The sequence below is a fragment of the Mesoplodon bidens genome, assembly GCF_964165515.1.
Source record: "Mesoplodon bidens genome assembly, chromosome: 7".
Lineage (NCBI taxonomy): Eukaryota > Metazoa > Chordata > Mammalia > Artiodactyla > Ziphiidae > Mesoplodon > Mesoplodon bidens.
Window position 1 is genome coordinate 13,670,089 of NC_138164.1, and position 24,621 is coordinate 13,694,709.

The 24,621-nt window shown below is 46.5% G+C and overlaps 1 protein-coding gene and 1 long non-coding RNA gene across 2 annotated transcripts; one reads left to right on the top strand and one right to left on the bottom strand.

The window, feature by feature from the left end:
• The first annotated feature begins 115 nt into the window (after positions 1–115).
• Positions 116–8,560, top strand: LOC308619576. Its single transcript, XR_014016209.1, has 4 exons — positions 116–196; positions 2,045–2,107; positions 2,962–3,022; positions 8,430–8,560. It is a non-coding gene; the product is annotated as an uncharacterized lncRNA (long non-coding RNA).
• Positions 8,561–9,032: 472 nt separating this feature from the next.
• Positions 9,033–19,210, bottom strand: FOXR1 (forkhead box R1; the record flags this gene model as incomplete). The annotated part of the gene is made up of 9 exons (XM_081240650.1): positions 9,033–9,110; positions 9,578–9,816; positions 10,671–10,897; positions 11,139–11,386; positions 11,488–11,562; positions 12,447–12,531; positions 17,610–17,798; positions 17,879–18,010; positions 19,160–19,210. The coding sequence occupies 9 exons, from the start codon at positions 19,208–19,210 to the stop codon at positions 9,082–9,084; spliced, it is 1,275 nt and encodes a 424-aa protein (XP_081096776.1). The 3' UTR covers positions 9,033–9,081.
• Between the last annotated feature and the right edge of the window lie 5,411 nt (positions 19,211–24,621).

Here is a 24,621-nt window from a genome sequence, read left to right on the forward strand (position 1 = left end):
CCTTCGCCGTCCGGTGACCTCTGACCCCTCAGGGGCGGGGCGAACCCAGCGGCCCCAGCGGCCCCCGCGGCCCCCAGCGGCCGGCAGGCGCCACTGCAAGTCCTACTACGGTTGCGCGGGTTTTTCTCCGGGAACCCTCATTGCGCACAAACCCAGCTTGTCGCCAGTACCGCCAAATGCAGTCTGGCTGGAAAAGGTGAGGGGAAGGAGCGCACGCAACAGTTAGGGGGGACCGCGCACGTATCTGGTCACTGACAAGGACCCGTAGAGACAATTTAACAAATCGTAACTAGTATTTATAGGGGGTTCAGTGGGGGTCCAGAGCTTTACCTTAACTACCTCAGGTAATCTTCAGAATAACCCTGTGTGGTGTCCTGTTATTACTGGCATTTTACAAGCGGGAAACTGAGGCGTGAAGGAGGAGGTAAGTTTGTGGAAGGTTACACAGGTATAAAGCGGCAGAGGCATTGCCAGCAGGCTGTAGGGAACACAAGCTGAAGGCCTAATCTAAGACCTGATAACGCTCATACCCCACAGGGGTGATCTGAACGTTGCTCCTGTAAAGCTGTAAACGGAAAAGCTATAAAGGGTGCAGAGTCATTGCTGAGGGTTAGCAGACGTGTTTAATCTGTAAACGTGCTAAACTAGTGGAACTTTATTCTCTACAAGCCACTTCTCCCAGAGTCAACAGCCTTCCTGTCTGTCCTGCTCTCTTAGCACCTAAGGTGAATTGCTCCCTCCCAGGGCTGAAATCCCCAGACTGTGATCTCCACCCTAGAACTCCCTCCAAAAAGCCTGGGGCCTGGCCCACACCTTAACTTATTGGATGTGCAAACAGAGCTGGCACAGAGTCCCCGGCTTCCCTTACATTTGTTACCTGTATTGGTGCATTAACCTGGATGGGTTACAATGTCTGTGGGCATATCCAGTCAGCTCTACATAATTCAGACCCAGAAAGTAGCCAGACTCCCCTTCAGATCTTGACTTCCTGATGGAGCTTCCCTTTAGACTCAGGCCTTTGCCAGATGTGATCCATTTTGATGACCTTGCAGTTCTCAGTTCCTTGACCTCTCATCACTCCCCTGGCAGGGGTAATCCTGGACCTTGTCCACCAAAAATTGCTCCTTCTCTGAATTCAAACTCTGAAGTTCTTCTCTGACCATCGTCTTCCATCCTCCCATGTGGACTTACCTTCCATCTGGTCTTTAACCGCAGGGAGACCTCCATTCCTGAATATGAGTACTCTTATCCATTCACTTGGAAAATTATTCATCATCTGCCAGCTACTAAATGCTTTGCTCTAGGCCAGGTTTAAAAATTTAAAAACCTTTTGGGGCTTCCCTGGTGGCGCAGTGGTTGAGAGTCCGCCTGCCGATGCAGGGGACACGGGTTCGTGCCCTGGTCCGGGAAGATCCCACATGCCGCGGAGCGGCTGGGCCCATGAGCCATGGCCGCTGAGCCTGCAGGTCCAGAGCCTGTGCTCCGCAACGGGAGAGGCCACAACAGTGAGGGGCCCGCGTACCGCAAAAAAAAAAAAAAAAAAAAATTTAAAAACCTTTAAAGTGTGTCCTCCAAGTCAGCAGCATCAGCATCTGGGAGCTTGTTAGAAATGCAAATTCTTGGGCCCCACCCCAGACCTACTGAATAGGAAACTCCGGAGTGGGTCCCAGCACTCTGTGGTTGAATGAGCCCTTCAGGTGATTCTGATGCTCAGTCAAGTTTGAGAATCGCTGGTCTAGGTCTTAGGTCCTCTTGACTTCGCTTTACCCACTGGATCCCGGGAATACTTCCGCCACACTCTCATGGCAACATATTACTTCACTTGACCTACCAAGACCTCTCATTCCGTCACACCCTAGCCATCCCATCTGTTTCCGTCATTTGTCCCAAAGCTGCTATTACCATCTGCTTAAACTCCTAACTTTTCAGCCCTCTGCAATTTGGCTTTTGAAACTGTTTCCCTAAAGTCTTCCATTACTGAGTATTCATTCAGCTGCCATCTGAACTAGACTGTGTGAATGGAACTCAATTTCTTCCTCTTCAGGTCATCCCCTGTTTTCATCCTCCCAGTGAATGATACCGCTAAACTAAAGCCTGGAGTTTTGGGGTAAGTTATCTTTTTATTTATTTATTTATTTATTTATTTATTTATGGCTATGTTGGGTCTTCGTTTCTGTGTGCAGGCTTTCTCTAGTTGCGGCGAGCAGGGGCTACTCTTTGTTGCGGTGTGCGGGCTTCTCATTGCGGTGGCTTCTCTTGTTGCGGAGCATGGGCTCTAGGTGCACGGGCTTCACTAATTGTGGCTCATGGGCTCTAGAGTGCAGGCTCAGTAGTTGTGGCGCATGGGCTTTGTTGCTCCGCGGCCTGTGGGATCTCCCGGACCAGGGAAGGACTCGAATCGGTGTCCCCTGCATTGTCAGGCAGATTCTTAACCACTGCGCCACCAGGGAAGTCCCTGCGGTAAGTTATCTTTGATTCTCCCTTTCACTTAGTCCCCACATCCACCCTGTGCAAGCTGTCTTACTGGATTTCTGAGATGTCTAAAATCTGTTCTCCACCTTTTATACTCATAGACCATACCTTATTTCAATTCCCTACCTTTCTTGCTTAGATTCATGTAAAATCTTTCTGACTGGTTTCCAAGTGTCTGGTGTATTTCAGCTCCATTTATCCTCCACACGCTGGTCTTAAGGTAGTCTCTAAAATGACTTTCCTGGTTAATGTCTCTAAGTTGCCTTCAGGAAATATCTAAATTTCGCAACATGAATTTTACACTAAGTTTCCTAACCTCCTTTTCAGTCTTGTGTCCCACACTCCACCCTTCCCTCCGCCACCCTCCTCCAGGCAATATTCCTGCAGTTCTGTTGCTCCTATGCACTTTAGCATCTCCAGCCCTTGGTCCCCTCTGCCTAGAATTTACTTCTTTCCAGCTCTGCCTGATAAATTCTTTCTATTATATAGGGCTCTGAAATATGAACTAGAATGGAATTTCCACAAGGCTGGTGACTTTGTCTGGAACATGGTAAGCTCTCAATCTATTCATAAGCTCTTAGATCAGTTCATAATTGAATGAATGAAATGTCACCCCTTTTGTGAAGCCTGCCAGAGTGGATCCTGCAGAATTAAATTTTCAACTCCAAGGTCCTTTGCTCATCCTCTTGTTGTTTTGTTTCGTAGTCAGTTGAAAACCCAGTAGTTAAAAAGCTCTTCAAGTGCGGGGACTGTGTCTTGATCATACCTGACTCAGTAGAACTAGCAGAAAGGGACCTTCTATGAATATTTGTCAAATTAAGTTAAATCATCAAAACTCCAGGCACCCTGGTGTTAACATGCCCATGGGGTGGGGGTCTGTGCTGGGAAGGAGCCTCAGAAGCTTGCAGCTAACAGCCTTCTAATTATGTTGCAGGAAGGGGGACCCCTTCCAGGGCCCAAGAGTGGGCTCTTGTCTAACACTCGAAAATGAATTGTCTGAGGAGATACATGTGCTGACGAAGCAAAAGACTTTATTGGGAAGGGGCACCCGGGTGGAGAGCAGCAGGGTAAGGGAACCCAGGAGAACTGCTCTGCCATGTGGCTCGCAGTCTCAGGTTTCATGGTAATGGGGTTAGTTTTCAGGGTTGTCTCTGGCCAATCATCTTTCTTAGCCTATATTTGGTCGGACTCAGGGTCCTTCCTGGTGGCGCATGCATCTCTCAGCCAAGATGGATTCCAGTGCAAAGGATTCTGAGAGGTTGGTAGGACAATATTATGGGCTGGCGTCTCCTCCCTCCTTTTGGCCCCTCCCAGATTCTCCTGGTTAGTTTTCGTGGCAGCACCATGTTCCTTACTGGGAACTCCTGTTGTGAGACAACTCATGCGAGTGGTTATCATTGTGCCTGGCCAAGGTGGGTGGTATCAGTCAGTGGTTCCCTAACAATTAGAGTATCAAACTACAAAACAGGCTAGTGGATAGCCTTATTTATTTAAAAATTCTAAAAAGTGATTTCTTATTAAAAAAGAAAAAAAAAACCTGTGCCGAAGCTATAAATAAAAAGGGGGACTTCCTTGGCGGTCCAGTGGCTAAGACTCTGTACTCCCAATGCCTGGGGCCCAGGTTCGATCTCTGGTCAGGGAACTATATCCCACATGCTGCAACTAAGAGTCCGCATGCCGCATCTAAAGATCCTGCGTGCTGCAACTAAGACCCAGCACAGCCAAATAAATTTTTTTTTTTTTTTTTTTTTTTTTGCGGTACGCGGGCTTCTCACTGCTGTGGCCTCTCCCGCTGCGGAGCACAGGCTCCAGATGCGCAGGCTCAGCGGCCATGGCTCACGGGCCCAGCTGCTCCACAGCATGTGGGATCTTCCCAGACCGGGGCACGAACCCGTGTCCCCTGCATCGGCAGGTGGACTCTCAACCACTGCGCCACCAGGGAAGCCCAATAAATATTTTAAAAATAAATAAAAATGGATTGGCCTCCATATCTTTTTGCCACCCGCCAATCCCCAAAGATAACTATTACTGTCTGATACCTGTTTTCTTTAAGACATCTTCTGTGCGTAGACAACATACTTGTATATATATAAACATAGTTTCTGTCACCTTTGGAATCATATCGAACATACTGTTCTGCTACTGTTTGTTTTTTTAAGCCCTAAAAATGTATTATGAATATCTTTCTACACCAGTACTTTGAGTATGATTTAAATGCTGTCTATATCCCCCTGACTCTCAAATGTATTTACGTCTTCAGCTCAGGCTTATCTTCTGAACTCCAGACTTACAACAGTGATCAACTTGATGTAACCACCCTGATGTCTCACACATTCTAAACACAAAACTGGTCAAACCTGCTGCTCCTACACAGGCTTCCCCTCCTCATTCATCCAGTTATTCAAACCAAAAACCTCAGAGTCATTATTTTCTCCTCCTGCATCTAGTCAGGACCGTTGCCGTGTTGATTCTGCCTCCAAGCTATAGCATCAAATCAGGCTGCTTCTTTCCACTTCTACTGCCACCTGGATTCTGCAGTCACCTCCCTACAGGCCTTCCTGCTTCCATGTTTCCCCCTTCCAAGCCACTTTCAATGAGTGACTAAGCATCATTTTAAAAATAAAAGGGAGTTGGACTTCCCTGGTGGCACAGTGCTTAAGAATCCGCTTGCCAATGCAGGGGACATCACTTCCGGAGAAGAGCTAGCTGTTGTTTTCCAGACCTGGAAAAAAGACCCCGTGCTAACGTCTCCTGTGAGAAGTCTTCCCCAGTTCCTCTCACGCTAATTGCCCTCTTCTCTGTGCTTCCAGAGAACAAGGAATCTGCCTGTTAGGGAAGTTACTAGTGACAAGTCCCAGCAAACAGAGCATTCTTACTACCTAATGGGCCTCCTGCTAGGCTCTGGGGTTTGGACATGAACGGGACTTATTCCATTGTATTGTCCTCACTGGTTGCCAAGGTCACTGAGGGTGAGCGCCTCTGGGACAGGGACTATATCTTATACGTTGCTTGGTTTGGTGGTTTTCTACTTCATCAGCCTTAACACCCTAGGAATGGAGCAAATACTCTGTAAGGCCGTCTTTACCACCCTGAAATGAACCTTACTGATAAAATAACCTACCTACACATACAATTAAAAAAAAATCAAACTGTAATGCTCTAACGGTAATACAACAGAAACATAAAGGGAGAGAAATGTATAAAAATGTATTCTAATGGATAAACTATATATATATTCTTTTTTATAAATTTATTTATTTATTTTTGGCTGTGTCAGGTCTTCGTTGCTGCACGTGGCTCTGGTTGCATCGAGCGGGGGCTACTCTTCGTTGCGGTGCGTGGGCTTCTCATTGAGGTGGCTTCTCTTGTTGCGGAGCACAGGCTTTAGGCATGCAGGCTTCAGCAGTTGTGGCACGCAGGCTTCAGTAGTTGTGGCTCGTGGGCTATAGTGTGCAGGCTCAGTAGTTGTGGCACACGGGCTTAGTTGCTCCGTGGCATGTGGGATCTTCCCAGACCAGGGCTCAAACCCATGTCCCCTGCATTGGCAGGTGGATTCTTAACCACTGCGCCACCAGGGAAGTCCAATAAACTATATTTGAAAATATGAGACGGTTAAAAATTTGTAGATACTTATTGTGAATAGCTTAAAGAGATGTCATTCAAATGATTATTGAAAATACCTTTTTAAAAATGGATATAGAGCTATTCTGATTTTTTAATTTATTAATTAATTCATTTGCACCAGGTCTTAGTTGTGGCTCGCCGGCTCCTTAGTTGCAGCAGGCATGTGGGATCTAGTTCCCTAACCAGGGATCGAACCCAGGCCCCCTGCATTGGGAGTGCAGAGTCTTAACCACTGTGCCACCAGGACAGTCCTGAAAATACTTTTTTCTGTATATTGGCTACCTTGAAATAGCTAAATATTTGTTTATACATGTAGAATCCCGATGATTACAACAAATACAAACAGACCAATACAGGCATGTGGTATTGGTGAGTTAAATACCAGAGCAGCTTTGCTGTCAGTGAAGTGATTTTCCGAAATGGCAAACAACTCTGAGAAAACTTCCAAACTAAAAAACGTAGAGTCTTCCTTCACTTTACATAAGAGTTGCACTCCTGGAAAATTCAGTATATAATAAAACAACACAACAAATACTTTCTGCTTAGGTGTAAAGCCGGGTTAGGTTCTTGGCTCAGCTCAGTCTCAATGGCCTTCGGTATGAGGCTCAGCTCTTTAAAGTGAGACACTGCCTCCTGCACTGACACTTGACACTCCTGGGCCTGCCAATCCCCCACATCCTTGCGGCAACCATAGGGCCAGTGAGAGCCCCTGGCCTAGAGCCGCTTTTGGTGCATATTCCAGAATGAATGCAAAGCTGGAGTGGGTAGAGCAGATGTGGTTGTGGTGATGGACAGGTGACCAGGGCAAGGCTGCATGTCTGTTACCAAAAACGTGCCAACCAAGCAGATGAACCGGGGCCTTTCTTCAAAGGTAAAGATTTTGGTCAGATAGGGCATGGGCCATGCTTTTCAGGAATACCATGTTTCAGAGACTAGGGAGGAGGCAGTCTGATTTTATAGTGCTATAGACTGCAAGGGATTAAGGGCTGAATAAGTGGACAGAAATGAAGGCAACTCCTTAAATAGCTATCACACTCAACTACCTGAGAAGAATAACAGTACCTACTCCTTAAGGCCTCTATATGGATTAAACCTGCAAATGCACTTAGAATGATGTCTGGTCCAACTGTAAGCACTCAATGTTAATATGCCAGACACAGGACTACACACCTTCCATTGTCCTATTTAGTTCCCAAATCAAACCTGTGTGTACTTTTTTTTTTTTTTTTTTTTTTTTTGCGGTACGCGGGCCTCTCACTGTTGCGGCCTCTCCCGTTGCGGAGCACAGGCTCCAGATGCGCAGGCTCAGCGGCCATGGCTCACGGGCCCAGCCGCTCCGCGGCATGTGGGATCTTCCCAGACCGGGGCACGAACCCACGTCCCCTGCATCGGCAGGCAGACTCTCAACCACTGCGCCACCAGGGAAGCCCAGTGTGTACTTTTATTATCCCCAATTTGCATGCAAAAGAAACTGAAGTTTAGAAATGTTAAGAAAACTGTGCTAAAGAAGATACAGTGAGAGATGACAGGTGATCTGCTGAGCGGGAGCAGAGCGGGGAGTCAGAGAAGGAGCGAGGTCCTGGCTCCCACTGAGAGCTGCCACGTGCTGAAAGTAAATCCAGGCCATTACTAGCCCACCAGCATCCTGGAGGAAGGAGGCGGGTCCTAACTGGACATCACAAGAAGCAAAGAAACAGCTACCATTTATTTAGAATCGGGAGCCAGGTTTGGTATGAAGCACCCTACTCCATCCCCCCCATCTCCATGCTGGTACAGTACTAAGAAAGGGCCATCAGGGACTTCCCTGGTGGTCCAGTGGTTAAGACTCCACGCTTCCACTGCAGGGGGTGCGGGTTCAATCCCTGGTAGGGGAGCTAAGATCCCACATGCCATGCTGTGTGTCCAAAAATTTAAAAAATTAAAAAAAAGAAAGAGCCATCATCAACTCATTTTCCTGATCAAGACACTCAAGCTTAAAGAGAAAGTGGCTGCCTGAGGCAGGTTCTTCTAGAACGAGGACGCAGGAGCAGCAAGCAGCTACATCAGAGCTGAGAGCCAGTGCCCTTCTTGAGACTCACGCACCAGCCACTGCTACCTCTGGGGAGTAGTGATGCCCAGTCCCCTGGGACAGTGTCTGAGGCTGGAGCCATGTTTCTGTACAGGCCTGTTGTGGGGTGAGGGAAGAGCAGGAGAGGGAATGAGAAGGGTCATCTCAGCCCTGTGGGAAAGCCAGCAGGAACTTCAAGCACTGTGGGAATGTCCGTGGCATCCCGACACAGCTCTAAATCTCGTTCCTTCCTTACTTGTCCCCCTGGCTTCTCCCTATCCCTCAGGTCTGAGGCTGGCAGCTGGCCTTGCCCTGGACACGGTCTACTGCAACCAAGGAAGCCACAGCAGCCCAGCTGTGATCTGCAGCCTCTAAGGACAAGTGCTCTGGTTTCTACTGAAACCGGAAGTATGGAAGGGCCATGCCTCTCAGCTCTGAGTTCCCACCCCTCACCCCCAATGCTTAAATGGGGGAAATGAGACTTAAGTCTGGCTACTCCTTTTGTCAAGAAATTCTTGCCTTTCACCTTTCTCACTGCTCCTTCGTGGCCTCCTATAAGGGTCTTTCCTTCAACTGTTCCACAGGTGATGAGTTTCCCTAGGCCTCTCCTCACTGTCCCCAGCTGATTACATGCACTCCTGTGAGTGGCTGGTGGTTTGGGGGGGCCTTTTGCGGGCCTGGCTGCTTTTTGCTAGCGTCTCCCAAGAAAAATGGGACCCTAAAGAGGGTTGAGTGTTTTCTTCCTTTGAAGAAAGAAGAGTATGGGCTCCCTTTGCTGTGCACCAGGCAACTTGCCCACCCATCAGCTCTGAGGGCATCCCAGTTCCAACCTCAGAGCTCGCCTCCGCCCCCACCCCTGCCCCATCCTCAGACCACGCACACACCAGGGTGCTGCAGATAACTTTAATAAGGCATGGGCTGACAGATGGTTTGTGGAACTAAAGGTCGAAGAGGGAAGGCATCACATCTGTAAGGAAAGAAGTCAAAGGGATCTATGTGTCGTTTGCAGATGCTGTTCCCTAAGCCTGGAAAGCTCTCTCACGGCAAATGATCTACTTTTCCTCTCTCAAGGCCCAAATGCCACCTGGTCTCCAGGAGAAGAAAAAGCCCCCTTTGCGGAGAACCTCTTATACCATGCTTCTCACACTGTGTGGTTACCATTTCCCCAGGCTGCGGGGCTGTGAGTAGGGCCAGCTGCACCTTAGCTGTTTCTCCATCAACTCCCAGCACCTCAGGTGCCGTGCTTGTGCGTGGGGGGACCCCTGAGGCAGGCGCCACCCCAGGGTCTCGGAACACTGCTGTCCTCTCCCCTTCCTACAGTAGGTGCCACCCCCTCCTGCCCGTGTGACCCTGGCTCCTTCCCTGCACACTCGGCCTTGGGTCAGGATCTTCAGGGCCCCTCCCCTCAGCCCCACGTGTGACGAGGCCTCACACCTGGCTGGCTCATGCACTGTTGGATAGTTTCCAGCTTAGTGGAGGCCAAGGCGCGGGCCTCCTCTGCAAAGCGGCGGTGTCCCTCGTCGGTCAACTTCCAGAGGCAGGATCGGGGCCGTGTGCTGGCACCACCCTGCATGCTGACCGGCACTTTCTCAAAGCTGTCTCGGAAACAGAGATTGTGACGCACGGTATTCTTCCAGCCTTCGGGAGCCGTCCGGAAAAAGGGGAAATGTTGTCTGCAGATAGGGAGGAATGGTAAGGAGAGGTGTGGTCTCTCTGGGAGATGCCTTACCCTGGAGAATGTTCTCCCCCGGGGCCAGGAGCCTCAGCCCTTCTCTCACGTCGTCGGAGAAGGGCAAGCTGGCCCACGACGCACTCTGCCGCCTAAGCATGTGTCAGACCTCCACCTGCTGCAGTGCTTGTGCAGAGCCTCACCTTATAGACCCAGTTCACTGCCCCCACTCCCTGGCTCGCTTTCCTCCCTCCCTCCGAAGGCTCAGGAGTTTGACTTGCAACAGGAACAGAGCAGAAATCAGGCCAACAAGGTCCTGTCAGAGGAATCCTGGTCAAGGAGGACGCCTCTTGAGGATTAATACTTTGCGACTCTTCTGATAATAGAGGGAAAAGGTCCGAGAAACTCGTCATACTCATGGGTACCCGACTCTCAAAGCTCAATGTAAATCCCTTCTCAGCCCGGCTTCCCCGGGTCCTTGGGGAACAGGCTGTGCCAGGCAGTTCAGTCCAAAGGGAAAGCATGTGAGAAACTGTTGGGGAAACCAGATTTTATACTGGGTGTTCTTGAGAGGGAAGATGGGAGAATTTATGACCCGGGTGATTTTATATGTTAAGGAACTAAGGTATAAAGAGGTTGGAGTTTCTTAGATGTGAAAGGGGGTGGGGTGGCTATCTTCCTGTCTATGTGAGGTGTGGACACACAGCCGGGGGCAACCCAGAACCAGTGCCTGGGAAAGGAGAAGTATCCTCTCAGACCCAGATGGGGGAACTGAAGCAGCAGCTCAGGGCCTGGAAGGTATCTGAGCAGGGCCCTGCCCCCTCCCTTCGCCCTCCTCACAGGGCCCCCGGGACATACCGAGTGAAACTGTAGATCTGTTGCACGTTGAGGCCACAGGGGGAACTGTTTCTTAATGCCAGTGCAATTAGGTGGAAGTAATTGAGAGGGGGCCGGGACCACAGCGCCCCCTCCTGGCTGTTGGCTTGCCGAAGCCTCCGACTCTGGAGGGGGGCCCTTTTGTGTGGGGACCGGAGAGCCACAGAGGAGCTGTCATCCTGGTCCTCAGCCTCCTCCTCTTCTGTGAGCTAGAGGAGCACAGAGTAGGAACTGGTCCTGACTCCACGGCCTCTACTCCAGGGGTGCAGTGGCAGGAAGGGGTGGTGGTCTAGGGCCACCATCTGGGCTTCTCCCCAACCCAGGGGCACAGCTAATTTCTGAACCCATTAACCCTTCGTTAACCCTAAGAAAACAGAACTCTCTGCTGCATCATCCCTGTGCCCACTCTGCCTACATCCCAAGTCCAACCCACAGCCCAGAAATCCCTACCTCCCAGTTGCTGGGGGAAGAGGCAAACCGCTTCCGAGGGGGATACTGGTCTCCAGAAAGTGATGGCGACTCCACCACTGTGGCCTGTGGGCATTTGGCAAAGTCATCTTCTTTTGGGGGTGGCTGAGGGGAAGGGACTATGCTTGTCAGATTCTTCCCCTTACTGGGTTCTGGGACCTCCAGCTTTCCAGGAGGGAACACGATGTTGGGGTCTACCCACATCCACAGGTTGGGCTCGAAATCTGGACCTGTGCAGAGAAAAAAGAGATTGCGGGCCATAGGTCATGGGCTTTGGATGTCCCGCCCAAGCCACAGGGCCGTGTCAGAGAACTCACTCCCATCCACTCACCATCTTTGTCAGGGTTGGGTTTTTTTTCCAGAGGTAGTTTTGGTGGCTCAACTATTCGGAGTTTATATCTGGCAACTAGCAAAAAGAAAAGAAGAGAGTCAAAACATCCTAGGATTTTCATTTTGGCCCCTTGAAGCTTCCCTGGGAGATGGCTATGGGCCCTGCCTGGGAAGTTATGATGCCATATTCTACTGGTTTCCCCTTACCTCTCTGACCTTTTCATTCTCCTCTGCATTCTTCTCTTCTCACCCCACAGTACGGCCCCTAAACCATCTCATTACTGCCTGTTACTTTAGTCAGTCACCATCTATAAATTCAAGGCTTACAAATCTTTATCTCTAGCCCAGACTTCTCTGCTAGCCCGTAACTAGAACTGCCCATGGGATAACCCACAGGCATTTTGAACATTTCTAAAACTCAACTCCATTTTCCTGCTCTTGCTCCTGCATTCCTTGTTTCAGCATATGGCACCATCTAACCAGCTGTCCAGGCTACATACTTGGAAATCATTCCTTTTTTTTTTTCTCCATTTTTTAATTGAAGTATAGTTGATTTACAATGTGTTCATTTCAGGTGTACAGCAAAGTGATTCAGTTTTATACACACACACACACACAAGCATATATATACACAGATTCTTTTTCAGATTCTTTTCCATTGTAGGTTATTACAAGATATTGAACATAGTTCCCTGTGCTCTACAGTAGGCCCTTGTTGGTTATCTATTTTATGTACAGTAGTGTGTATCTGTTAATCCCAAACTCCTAATTTATCCCCCCACGCCCCCCCCCACTTCCCCTTTGTTCACCATAAGTTTGTTTTCTGTGTCCGTGAGTGGAAATCATTCTTGACTCCTCTTTCCCGTACAGCCACACCCAATCAATCACCAAGTTCTACCATCCTAGTTAGTCCAAGCCTGTAACCTAAAAGGTCTGTTTATCTTCTTTTCTTTAACTTACCGTATTGCAGTTTGAGTGATCTTCCCAAAATGTTAATCCAATCATGCCACCCTTCAGTGTAAAACCTTTGGCCTTTAGGCCAAATCTAAATTCCTGAGATAGTCTACAAGGCCCTGGCTCCTCATCAGTGTTGAGTCATTCCTCCCAGGCTCTCCACCCATCTCCAACAGACCACATCTAGATCCTCTGCCTTCCCTTAAGCTGTTCCCTTTGCTGGAAACACTCATCCCTCTACCTGCTTGCCTAGTTAATTGCTACTCACCCATCAGGTCTTTGTTTAAACATCTTTCTAAAGAAGGCCTTCTCTGACTACCTGTCCAAACACTCCCGTAGCACACATTTTATTGTAACTACCTGCTTAGTGTCTATCTCCAGGTCTGTCTCCTTCACTGCCTGGCATATGGGAGGAGCTCAACTTAACTGGATGAATGAATACATGGTGGGCTCAGAGTAAATCAGGTACATATTAGAGCTAGCTGCTCGACATAAAGCTGGCTTTTGTCCCCCTCATTGTTCCTATGAGTGTCATCATATTACAGATGAATCTAGGTTTTTGTCTGGAAAATGATGATATACTTATTAGAGAACTCAGTAATTAGAAAGGATGCCCATTACATCATTAATGTTCAACACAGTATTCTAAAAAGGAAAAAGTAGTAAGAGATATAAGAAAGAAAAAGGCAAAACTATAATTATGTACAGAAAAAAACATAGACTAAAAGAAAACCATACAAAATCGATATATAAATTATTAGAACCAATAAGAGTCCAGCAAGTTTGCTGGATATAAGACCAACATACTAATCACCACTGTTCCTCTATACCAGCATTAAGAAACTGGAAAATAAAAAATCTTTTTTTCAAAAAGGTGCTGTTCACAATAGCAACCAAAGTTATAATGTATCTAGGGGTTAACTCATCAAAGAATGGACCTTTATGTGAAAAAGATGTACCTACTACTTAAGGACCTAAAAGACTTCAATAAACAAAGACATATAATACATACTATAAAGATGCCAATTATCCTCAAATTAACCTATACATTTAATGCAGATATTATAACACATAAAGATTGAAAGGTTCTGCACAGTAAAACTCACGAGGGGAAAAAAAATCAATAGATAATAAACCAGAAAAAAAATCATTTCCAGAACTCTCAATTCTCTGATAGACAGCTCCTACAAATCAAAAAATAAAAGGCTAAGACAAATCTATACATGGGTAAGATACAAATCAGTATTCAGAAGGAGGGGCTACCTGAAGATGCTCAGCCTTACTAGTAATAGGAACACAATAAAAGAATGATATAATACTTTACATCAAACTGACAAGAATTATAAAAAGAGGTAATACCAAGTGTTGGCAAAGATGCAGTGAAATAGGATCCTTTATTACATCTGAATAGCAACTGGTGCTGGTGAAGAATAATCAGGCAGCACTACAATTTACTGTCTAATCCTGGGTGTGTCTATTCAAGTTAATAGAAGAATTTATATACTAATTTTCATTGCTACCATCATCTACCAAATTCTCGGCCACTCCCCCTCATTTAGAGGAATTTAGTTCCTGGCTCACTGTCACTAGTGCTACTCCTGCCTTAAATCTTGGCTGTTTCAATAGATACATAGATGATTATCCTAATAACCTGGCCTCTAGTTTCTTGAACTCTTCTCCTCCCAAAATTCTGCCTTCCATCCTAATGTAGACAGTCCTCACTGTCATAACCTAAGCCAATAACTGCAACCTCTCCATAACCTCATTTTTGCACCAGGTAAAAATGCACCACCTCCTCTTTCCAGCCATCTCTTTTGATACCAACTGATAACCCCAATCCATTGATCTATGGCTTTGGAGCACTTGTTTGGTAGAGCTGGATTTAATCAGGGTTGTGGTTTGGCCAAGCAAGTGTTCCAAAGCCATAGAGAGCCAAAGGAGTCATCGGTGTATGCAAGAGAGTGAGCCTGTTTGGGGGATTCCAGGTCAGTTACAGAGAGGACATCTTCTCTAACTCTGCTCTTTGAGAGCCGGGAAAGGGTGATGGGATCAACAGATGGGTGATCTCAGTGGGATCAAAGGATAGTGCCTCTGTCCATCTCCCTCCCCTGCTCTGACACACGTGGCCCCACACCTCCTCAAGGACAGTGTTTGAAATTTATTTTGGCCTCGGGAGGCTTGTGGGATCTTAGTTTCCTAACCAGGGAGCAGTGAAAACACCAAGTCCTAATCATTGGACGGCCAGGGAATTCCTGTCTCCTCTCTTTTCTGTTATAAATTTCTGTCTCTGGACCATTATCATCATTCAAATATGCTGTTAATTCTCTCATCTTATTAAAAACAAGAACTTCTTTTGTCCCCACTTTCTGTGCCAGGCCACTACTCCATATTTTTGCTTTCCTTTGAGGAAGAACTAGAAAGAATTGCCTATACTTTGTCTCCACTTCCTCCCCCTTCCACACTTAAACCCTTGCCAATCAGTCTTTCTTCTCCACCACTCCACCAAAACCACTATGATCAAGGCTGCAGTCCACCAAAACCATATAATCAAGGCTCTGCTTTGCTAAATCCAATAGTCAGCCCACCTCTGACCTGACCTCTCACAGCAGTGTTCCTGTCCTGTGACCACTCCTTCTTTGAAACACTTTCTTCACTTGGTTTCCAGGAAACCACAATACCAGTTTTGATTCTTAATGGTCATTTCCTCAGTTTTTTTGTTTTTTTTTTTGGTTTATCTCCTCTCCAATCTCTTTAGAATGGAATGCCCCCCAGGGCTCATCCTTGGTTCTTCTCTATTCTCACCCCTTAAATGCCAGGCATGTACCAAAGACTCTCAAAATTTATATCTGCATACCTCTGTCCAGAATTGCAGACTTCTGTATCCACCAGCTTACTCAACATTTCTACTTGGATATCTAAAAAATATCTCAAACTCAGCATGTTCAGAACAGAACTCCTGATTTTCCTCCCTAAATATCCTATCAGGAGCTTACCCCATCTCACTACAAGACAACTCCATCCTTGCACTTGATCAGCCAAAAACTCTGGAGGAGTCATCCTCTCATCTCTCTTTTTTACACCACACATCCAATCCATCAAGCGAATCCACCTGGTTCTACCTTCTCACCACATCCTCTGCCACCACCCTGGTGGTGCAGTCTGCCATCAGCTCTTGTCTGGATTACTACAGTAGCCTCCTAACTAGTCTCCTGGCTTCCCAGTCGCTCTACATTTACAACGTACCCTCAACCCAGCAGCCACAGTGATCTTTTCAGACTATAGATCATTCAGGATCAGCTACATAATTTGCAGGGCCCAGTGCAAAAGGAAAATGTGGGCCTCCTTGTTCAAAAATTATTAAAAATCTTAAGACAGTGATAGCAGGACGGTAAACCAAGTATAGGCACACTATGCAGTGGCACAGGTCACTCACTAAGCTGGCGATCATGTTACTCCTCTGTTCGAAACCTTTCAACCATGCTGCATCTTACTTGGAGTCAACCCTAACACCCTCAAAGGGGAAGACGGCTCTTCCTGATCTCCGCTCCACGACCCACACCCTCTGAACTCTCCTCTTTATTTACTTTGATCCAGCTTCACTGGCCTCTTTACCGGTTCCTCCAGGCATATTCCTGAGGGTTTCTACACTGGCTATTTATTCTGCCTGGGAAGCTTTCCCTCTAAGTATCCTCTGGCTCACTATCTCACCTCCTTCAACTCTGCTCTGCTCATATACTATGTTCCCAATGAAGACCAACCCTATTTAAAACTGTAGCTGCCACCACCTCCCAGCCCCCATTCCTGAGCCCTCTTACCATGTCCTTTTCCCCCCATCTCAGTTATCACCTTATAACATACTATGTATCTATCTATCTATCTATCTATTTATTTATTTTTATGTGGATTGCCTGTGTGGCCCCAGGAGAATGTCAGCTCCATGAAGACTTGTCTGTTTTGTTCATGATGTATCACATGAGTGTCCAGAACAGTGCCTGGCAAATTGGAGGTGCTCAATAAATATTTCTTGAATCAGTGAAGATACAAGAATGTTCGTCAGCATTACTTATGGTGGCAAAGAGTTCCAATGGAGTTTTGTCTCCATCAGTAAGGAGAATTAAAATGCAAAAAGTAATGTATGCAGATGATAGAATACCACACAGCAATCAGAAATGATGAACCAGGGCTTCCCTGGTGGCGCAGTGGTTGGGAGTCCGCCTGCCGATGCAGGGGACACGGGTTCGTGCCCCAGTCCGGGAAGATCCCACATGCCGCGGAGCGGCTGGGCCCATCAGCCATGGCCGCTGAGCCTGCGCGTCCAGAGCCTGTGCTCCGCAGCGGGAGAGGCCACAACAGTGAGAGGCCTGTGTACCGCAAAAAAAAAAAAAAAAAGAAATGATGAACCAGATTTGCATTTAGCAACCGAAATAACTCTCAAAAACAATTTGAATGAGGGGAAAAAAAGCAATGAGTTTATGTAAATTAAGGTCACCTATAAAAGCAAAATAATGCTAAACAGTTTTCAAAGATACACCTACCTATCTAAAGACATTAAATGGATTAGGGTAGATACTTGAGAGTGTGGGAGGTGACAAAAGTGGGTGGGGATTGAATGAGTTAATCCAAGTACTTTGCCCAAACAGATGGCAATCATGTACCATGAATGTAGGAGGTGATTACCTCAAATCTCAACACTTGAGGACCAAACAAAAAAAGTTTTTAAAAGACAGCGGTCAACTATCCATTCAGCAAATATTGAGCACCTCTAGATGTCAGACAATGTATTAAGAGGTGGGGATACAGCCATGAACAAAACCGATTTTAAAAAGATTTTAAGGGAAAGATGAACGAACACGTAGTGTGCCCTGATGGCGTAGGCGCCACGGAGAAAAGGCCGAGAAGAGGCCTAGAAAGTTCTGGGATTTAGCCGGGGCGGATGGGGTAGGATTGAAAGGCCGTGTTCAGGCAGGACCGCTTCCCTCCCTGGGCTTTCCGTCGAGGCGGGGACTCCATTGCCCCTCGGAAAAAGTGGGGGCGGGGTGGGAGCTCCGGGGCTCAGCAAAGGGGGCGCGGGGCCCCAAACGCAACATAGTCACGGGGCTCGCGGGGGCGAGTGGCGAGCAAGTCAAAGGCTGGGGAGCTTCCGGCCCTGCGCGCCCACGAGCCTCCGACCCTCCGCGGCGCGCCCATCCCCCACGATCCCCCTCTCAGACACTCACGGTTTTGTTCCGCTAAGGGCAGGTGCGTAGTGGTGAAGGCCAGAAAGCACTCGTTCCCCATGTCCCAGTCCAGCAATCCCGGGACCTGGCCATGGAGGCTGGCCCAGAAGTCTAGGTGCTGGAGCTTCAGGTCCACGATTAGCTAGAGGAGGGAGAGCCGGCACAGGATGGGAAAGTCTGGAGAGAATGAGGGTGAGGCCTAGGAGGCACTTCCTCAAATACCCGCGCTCTGATTGACTTAGGTCGGAGCCCGCTCAGGTGTGCCCAGTCCTGCTGACACCCTTGCTCTCGAGCCTCCACGGAGTGCTCCTTGCCACGTCTTTCTGCAAGCTCCACCCGCTTTAATTTGGGAACCTTGGGGGTCCAGAAGGGAGGTACCCCAGGCCCTCTTTCCCCTCTACATTTGCACCAAGCTCTTCTTTTATTTAGTAAATCAGTCTACCATTGAAGAATGACCCCGTGGTGGTATTAATAGCTACTTTCTGGAAGTTTGGAAGATTTCATGGTTTATCCAAGATTACATCTGTAAATATATGGTGGAGATAGGATTAAATGGTGATTTTTTTATTATTTTATTTTTTTGAATGGTGATATTTAAATTTTGTTTTTCATAATTTCAAATTTACAGAAGTCCCAAGAATACTATAAAAAATTCCAGTATACCTAAATCCTGTAACTCACCAATTATACCAATTATTAACATTTCATCACATTTTTGCTTTTGTCTCCATGTATGTAAGACATACATTATTTTTTCTGAACTGTTTGAGAGTAATTTGCAGACGTCATGTCCCTTTACCCACAAATACTTAAGTGTGTATTTCCTAAAAACATGGATATTGGTTTACATAACCAGAAAATCAGAAACAAGAAAATCATCAAAATTTAACAGTGATTCAATACTATGTTCACATTCTATTCCGATTTCACCAATTGTCCCAATAGTGTCCTTTATTTAATTTGTTTTCTGGACTAGAATCCAATTCAGGATCATGCAGGGCATTTAATATTTATGTCTCTTTAGTCTCTAATCTGGAGCAGTTTCTCAGACTTTTATTTATTTATTTATTTATTTATTTTAAATTTTATTTATTTTTTTTATACAGCAGGTTCTTATTAGTTATCTATTTTATACATATTAGTGTATACATGTCAATTCCAATCTCCCAATTCATCCCACCACCCTCCCACCAGACTTTTAAATCTTTCATAACACTGACATTTTTGAAGAGTACAGGCCATTTATTTTGTAGAATGTCCCTAATTTCCTCATAATTAGACTTAGATTATGCGTTTTTGGCAACAATACCAGAGAAGTGACGTTTCCTTCTTAGTACATCACATCAAAAGGCCCATGATGCCAGTTTGTCTCATTATTTGTTGTATCCATCATGTTTCTCAACTGTGAAGTTACCTTTTTTTTCTTTTGTAATTAGTAAGCAATTTGTGGGGAGATACTTTAAAGTGATCTAAAATCCTGTTTCTTATCAAGTTTGGACCCACAGATTCTAGCGTCCATTTACTATTCTTGCCTAAATCAATCATTACTATCATGGGCGTGAAATGATGATTTTTTTTTTTTGACTGTGGGATCTTAGTTCCCCAACCAGGGATTGAACCCAGGGCCACCATAACGAAAGCACTGAGTCCTAACCACTGGACCGCCAGGGAATTCCCTGATTTTTCTAAATCAGTCATTCCATCTCCATTTATTTAGTTGGCATTCTGTTGTAAAGAGCTTTTCCTTATCTCATTTTGTTTATTTGTTATCAGTATGGACTCAAAGGATTGATTCTTTTTTTTTTTCCAAAGGATTGATTCTTATTTTACAGAGTGGATCATAATTCAGAACTGTAATTATTTGTTTTAATTCTTAAATTGTTCAGATTTGGCCAGAGGGTGAGGCAACCCCCTCTGGTTCCTTTGTGCATACTGGGTTTTCCCATCAGAGCTCATCCACCCTATACTGTGTTGCCTGTTGCTTGTCTACTAGACCAGATTTTTTTTAAATAAATAAATTTATTTATTTATCTCTGGCTTCATTGGGTCTTCATTTCTGCACGTGGGCTTTCTGTAGTTGTGGCGAGCGGGGGCTACTCTTCGTTGTGGTGCGTGGGCTTCTCATTGCAGTGGCTTCTCTTGTTGCGGAGCACAGGCTCTAGGTGTGCAGGCTTCAGTAGTTGTGGCACACGGGCTTAGTTGCTCTGTGGCATGTGGGATCTTCCTGGACCAAGGCTCGAACCTGTGTCCCCTGCACTGGCAGGCGGATTCTTACCCAGCGAGCCACCAGGAAAGTCCCAACCAGAAATTTTGAGAGTAGTACCTGGTGCATAGGAGACCCTCAATAAATATTGTTTTAACTATGGTGAAAACAACAGCTTTCTTTTAAAAAATTTACTGGGACTCTACCTTTAATATCAATAATAACAATAACTTTTATGACAATTTACCTAATTATAAAAATAATACATGTTTGATGCATAAAACTTGGAAGTATAGAAAGAAAAAACAATAAAATAAAAATCATTCTTGTTATCAACCAGAGGTAATAATTAATTACATTCTGATGTATATTATTCCAATCTTTTTCCTTATGAGTGTTTCATTTTTGTTTTATAAAAAATGTTATTGTAATGCATCCACCCTTTTGTAGCCCTTTTTATTTATTTTTTATTTTTATTTTTTTTCCTTTTATTTATTTATTTTTTAGGCTATACTGTGTGGCATGCGGGATCTTAGTTCCCCAACCAGGTATCGAACCTATGCCCCCTGCATTGGGAGCACAGAGTCTTAACCACTGGAGTGCCAGGGAAGTAAGTCCCCTATAGCCCTTTTTTGGTTGTTGTTGAATTTTATTTTATTTATTTATTTTTTGTACAGCAGGTTCTTATTAGTTATCTATTTTATACATATTAGTGTATATATGTCAATCTCAATCTCCCAGTTCATCACCCCCCCACCCCCACCCCCATAGCCCTTTTAAAATTAGAGTATCATTTAAGAATGTTTATATCATGTAAATCATATCTCTGATAAGGGGTTAACATCCAGAATATATAAAGAACTCCCACAACTCATCAAAAAACCCAAACAACCCAATTTAAAAATGGGCAAAGGACTTGAATAGACATTTCTCCAGAGAAGAAATACAGATATCCAATAAGCACATGAGAAGCTGTGCTTTTATATCATTAACATTAGAGAAATGCAAATAAAACCCACAATGAGATACTACCACATCCACTGGGACGGCTATTATAAAAATAAACAAAACACAGAAGATAGCAGCTGTTGACTAGGATGTGGAGAAATTGGAATCCTTGTGAATAACTGGTGGGAATGTAAAATGGTGCAGGCCCTCAAACCAAAAACTGTAGGGACTTCCCTGGTGGCGCAGTGGTTAAGAATCTGTCTGCCAATGCGCGGGACACAGGTTCAATCCCTGGTCCAGGAAGATCCCACATGCTGCGGAGCAACTAAGCCCGTGAGCCACAACTACTGAGCCCACTCACCACGACTCCTGAAGTCCGTGTACACTAGGGCCCACGTGCCGCAACTACTGAGCCCGCATGCTGCAACTACTAAAACCTGCATGCCTAGAGTCCGTGCTCCGCAACAAGAGAATCCACTGCAATGAGAAGGCTGTGCACCGCAACGAAGAGTAGCCCTCCACTCAGCGCAACTAGAGAAAGCCCGTGCATAGCAGTGAAGACCCAATGCAGCCAAAAAAAAAAAAAAAATTGAAAAAAAATGTAGAATTACCATATGATCTAACCATCTCATTTCTCAGTATATAACCAAAAGAAGTGAAATCAGAGATTTGAACATACATCTTTATACCCATGTTCGACAGCCTTATTCACAATATCTAAAAGTGGAAACAACCCAAATGTCCGTCAGTGGATGAAGGTAGTATATACATACAGTGGAATATTATTTAACCGTAAAAAAGAATAAAATTCTGATGCATGCTACAACATGGATGAACCTTGAAAATATTATGCTAAGTGAAATAAGCCAGACACAAAAGGACAAATTTTGTACACTTCCACCTGTATATCTAGAATAGCCAGATTTATAGAGACATAAAGAACGGTGGTTGCCAAGAGTGGAGGAGGAAGGAATGGGGACGTATTATTTAATGGGTACAGAATTTCCGTTTGGGCTAATGAGGTTCTGGAGATAGATAGTGGTGGTGGCTGCACATTGTAAGTGTACTTAATGCCACTGACCTGTACACTTAAAAATGGTTAAAATAGTACATTTTATGTTACATTCATTTTACCACAATTTCTAAAATGTTTGTGTCAGTAATATCCAAACTTTGCTGCACATTGGAATCCCCTGGGGATCTTTAAAAAGTACTAATGCCTGGGCTTCCCTGGTGGCGCAGTGGTTGAGAGTCCGCCTGCCGGTGCAGGGGACACGGGTTCATGCCCCGGTCCGGGAAGATCCCACATGCCGCGGAGCGGCTGGGCCCGTGAGCCATGGCCGCTGAGCCTGCGCGTCCAGAGCCTGTGCGTCCAGAGCCTGTGCTCCACAACGGGAGAGGCCACAGCCGTGAGAGGCCTGCGTACCGCAAAAAAAAAAAAAAAAAAAAAAAGTACTAATGCCTGGATCCTACCCCCAGTCATTCTGATTCTGGTGTGGGGTATGGCCTCAGTGTTGGGATTTTTAAAACCTCCCTGGATGATTCTAATGTGCGGCACAGTTTTGCTCCTTGTCTGATGCTCTTCCCACAATACAAGAGGGGTGGGCACCAAACCTCCCTCACCTGGTGCAGTTAGGGTGGGAAGCAGGGCCTGAACCATTCTTCCTGACCCTCCCTCTTGACTCCAGGCCTCAGCTCAGTCAAGCCCACTGAAACTAAGGAGGGTCCCAGTGTTCACCTCCTCTCATCTATCATAGCACTTATTACAGTTTTATTTATTTACTTGTTCGCATTTTGGGGAATCTGTATCTTCCACTAAATTCCATGTAAGTTCCACGAGGGAGGAACAGTGTCTTTTCACAGTTTATTCCTAGCACCTCCGGTAGCACCTGGCACATAATAAATGCTAAGTTAGTGTTCGTGGAATTAATAGATATTGTTGTTCTTCTCTTCCATTGCCTCCCTCTCCCCGGCTCCTGGATTACTCTAGAAAGGGATCATTAGACCATTGTTCCAGCATCTTCTAACTCTGTGTCATTTTTTATTGTTTTTGCAGAATTTTTGGCACTTTCCTAGCCCCCGCCTTCTCTTCAGGGGCTTGTTAATTCATTCGTTCGTTCACTTATTCAACAATATTTATTGAGTATCCACTGTGTTCCAGGCACCGCAAAGGTACTATAGGCCCTTGGGAGCAAAGCGACAACTCCCAGGGAACATAAAGTCTGGTGGGAAGACAATTGAATAATCACATAAACATAATAATAAACATAGTAATGCTATGAAAGATGGGATCGGAGAACCCAGCCTAATGGGGGGTGGAGGTCAGAGAAGCCTTCCTTGGGGAAGCTGGCTTAACTATGCAAATAGAATGGAGTGGGCATGGGGGCAGTCTTCAGAGCAGCCTGTGCTTAAGGAATAGTCTGTGCAAAGGCGCTGAGGCAAGAGGAAACACAGGACATTAGAAGGCACATGGTGAGAGCCAGAGGGGCAGTTAGGGGAGAGACCCAGGGCTGTCTTTGAAGGTCACCTTAAAGATTTTGGTCTTTACCCTAAGAGCAAGGCAAAGGTCCTTAGAAGGAATATATATTGGAGAGGACACAAGTGAATGAGGATGAGCACTCCTGGTCTATTCCCTCTGTTACCCCGCGGTACCACTCTTGCCCCCTCCGGCAGGGTTCTTCCATTTCTGCTCTCTCCTCCTAGAGACTCTTTTGCCTATTTTCCACTCCCCTTGCCCCCAGCACCCTGTCCTTGGGTCTCACCCTGGTGGCCCTCTGTCTTTTCCTGGTCAGAGCCTCTCTTTCCCCCAGCGCTTCCCCTTGCCCTGCTGATCCCCACAAAGGCCCTCAGGGCCCCACGTGATGCACCAGCCTGGGCCTCACCCCCACCCCAGGCCCCTGCTTGGGTGGCCTGCTCTGGAAGGTGCAAAACCCACAGCCCAGGTGTGAGTCTGAGAACCCTGACTCTTGGATTCTTTTTTATTTTTAATTAATTAATTTATTTATGGCTGTGTTGGGTCTTCGTTGCTGCGCACGGCCTTTCTCTAGTTGTGTGGAGCGGGGGCTACTCTTCATTGTGGTGCGCGGGCTTCTCACTGCAGTGGCTTCTCTCATTGCAGAGCACGGGCTCTAGGCGCGCGGGCATCAGTAGTTGTGGCGCACGGGATTAGTGGCTCCGCGGCATGTGGGATCCTCCCGGACCAGGGCTCGAACCCGTGTCCCCGGTATTGGCAGGAAGATTCTTAACCACTGTGCCACCAGGGAATTCCCTGACTTTTGGATTCTTATCTCATCCAGCCCTTCCTACCTCCTGGGAAAAGCAACTTTGGGGTTCCAGGGCAGAGAGAGGACTGGGAGCAGCTGCAGCCTGGACATAGATTCTATAGGTTCACCCCAAAGTGGAGCGCGTTGAAGAGAAACACACACAGCAACATGGCATCAGGTTTTATTGTAGGGACTAAATTCACTGAGGGAAGGAAAAATTCCTGTCTGTCAGGGGTAGGGATTGGTTAAAGAGGTGAAATGGGAAAAAAACCAATTCTGACACGAGTGGGATGAGGGGAATAATTGGGAGTGTTGGGCCAAGGTGAGGCCTTAGGGGACAGGGAGGGGGAGCGAGGGAGGAAAGGGCTGCGGTGGAGAGAGGGCAGGGAGGGGAGGTGATGGCTCCAGAGGAGCCAGAACCTGGCGACTGTGGCCTGGGAGCAGGCAGTCTTTTCAGCAGAGGAGACAGGAGCAAAAGCAGAGCCCTGAGCTGGGGAAATGGACGGTGCCTTGGACTTCCTGGCAGAGCCTGCTGCCTGGTGCTGTCCTCC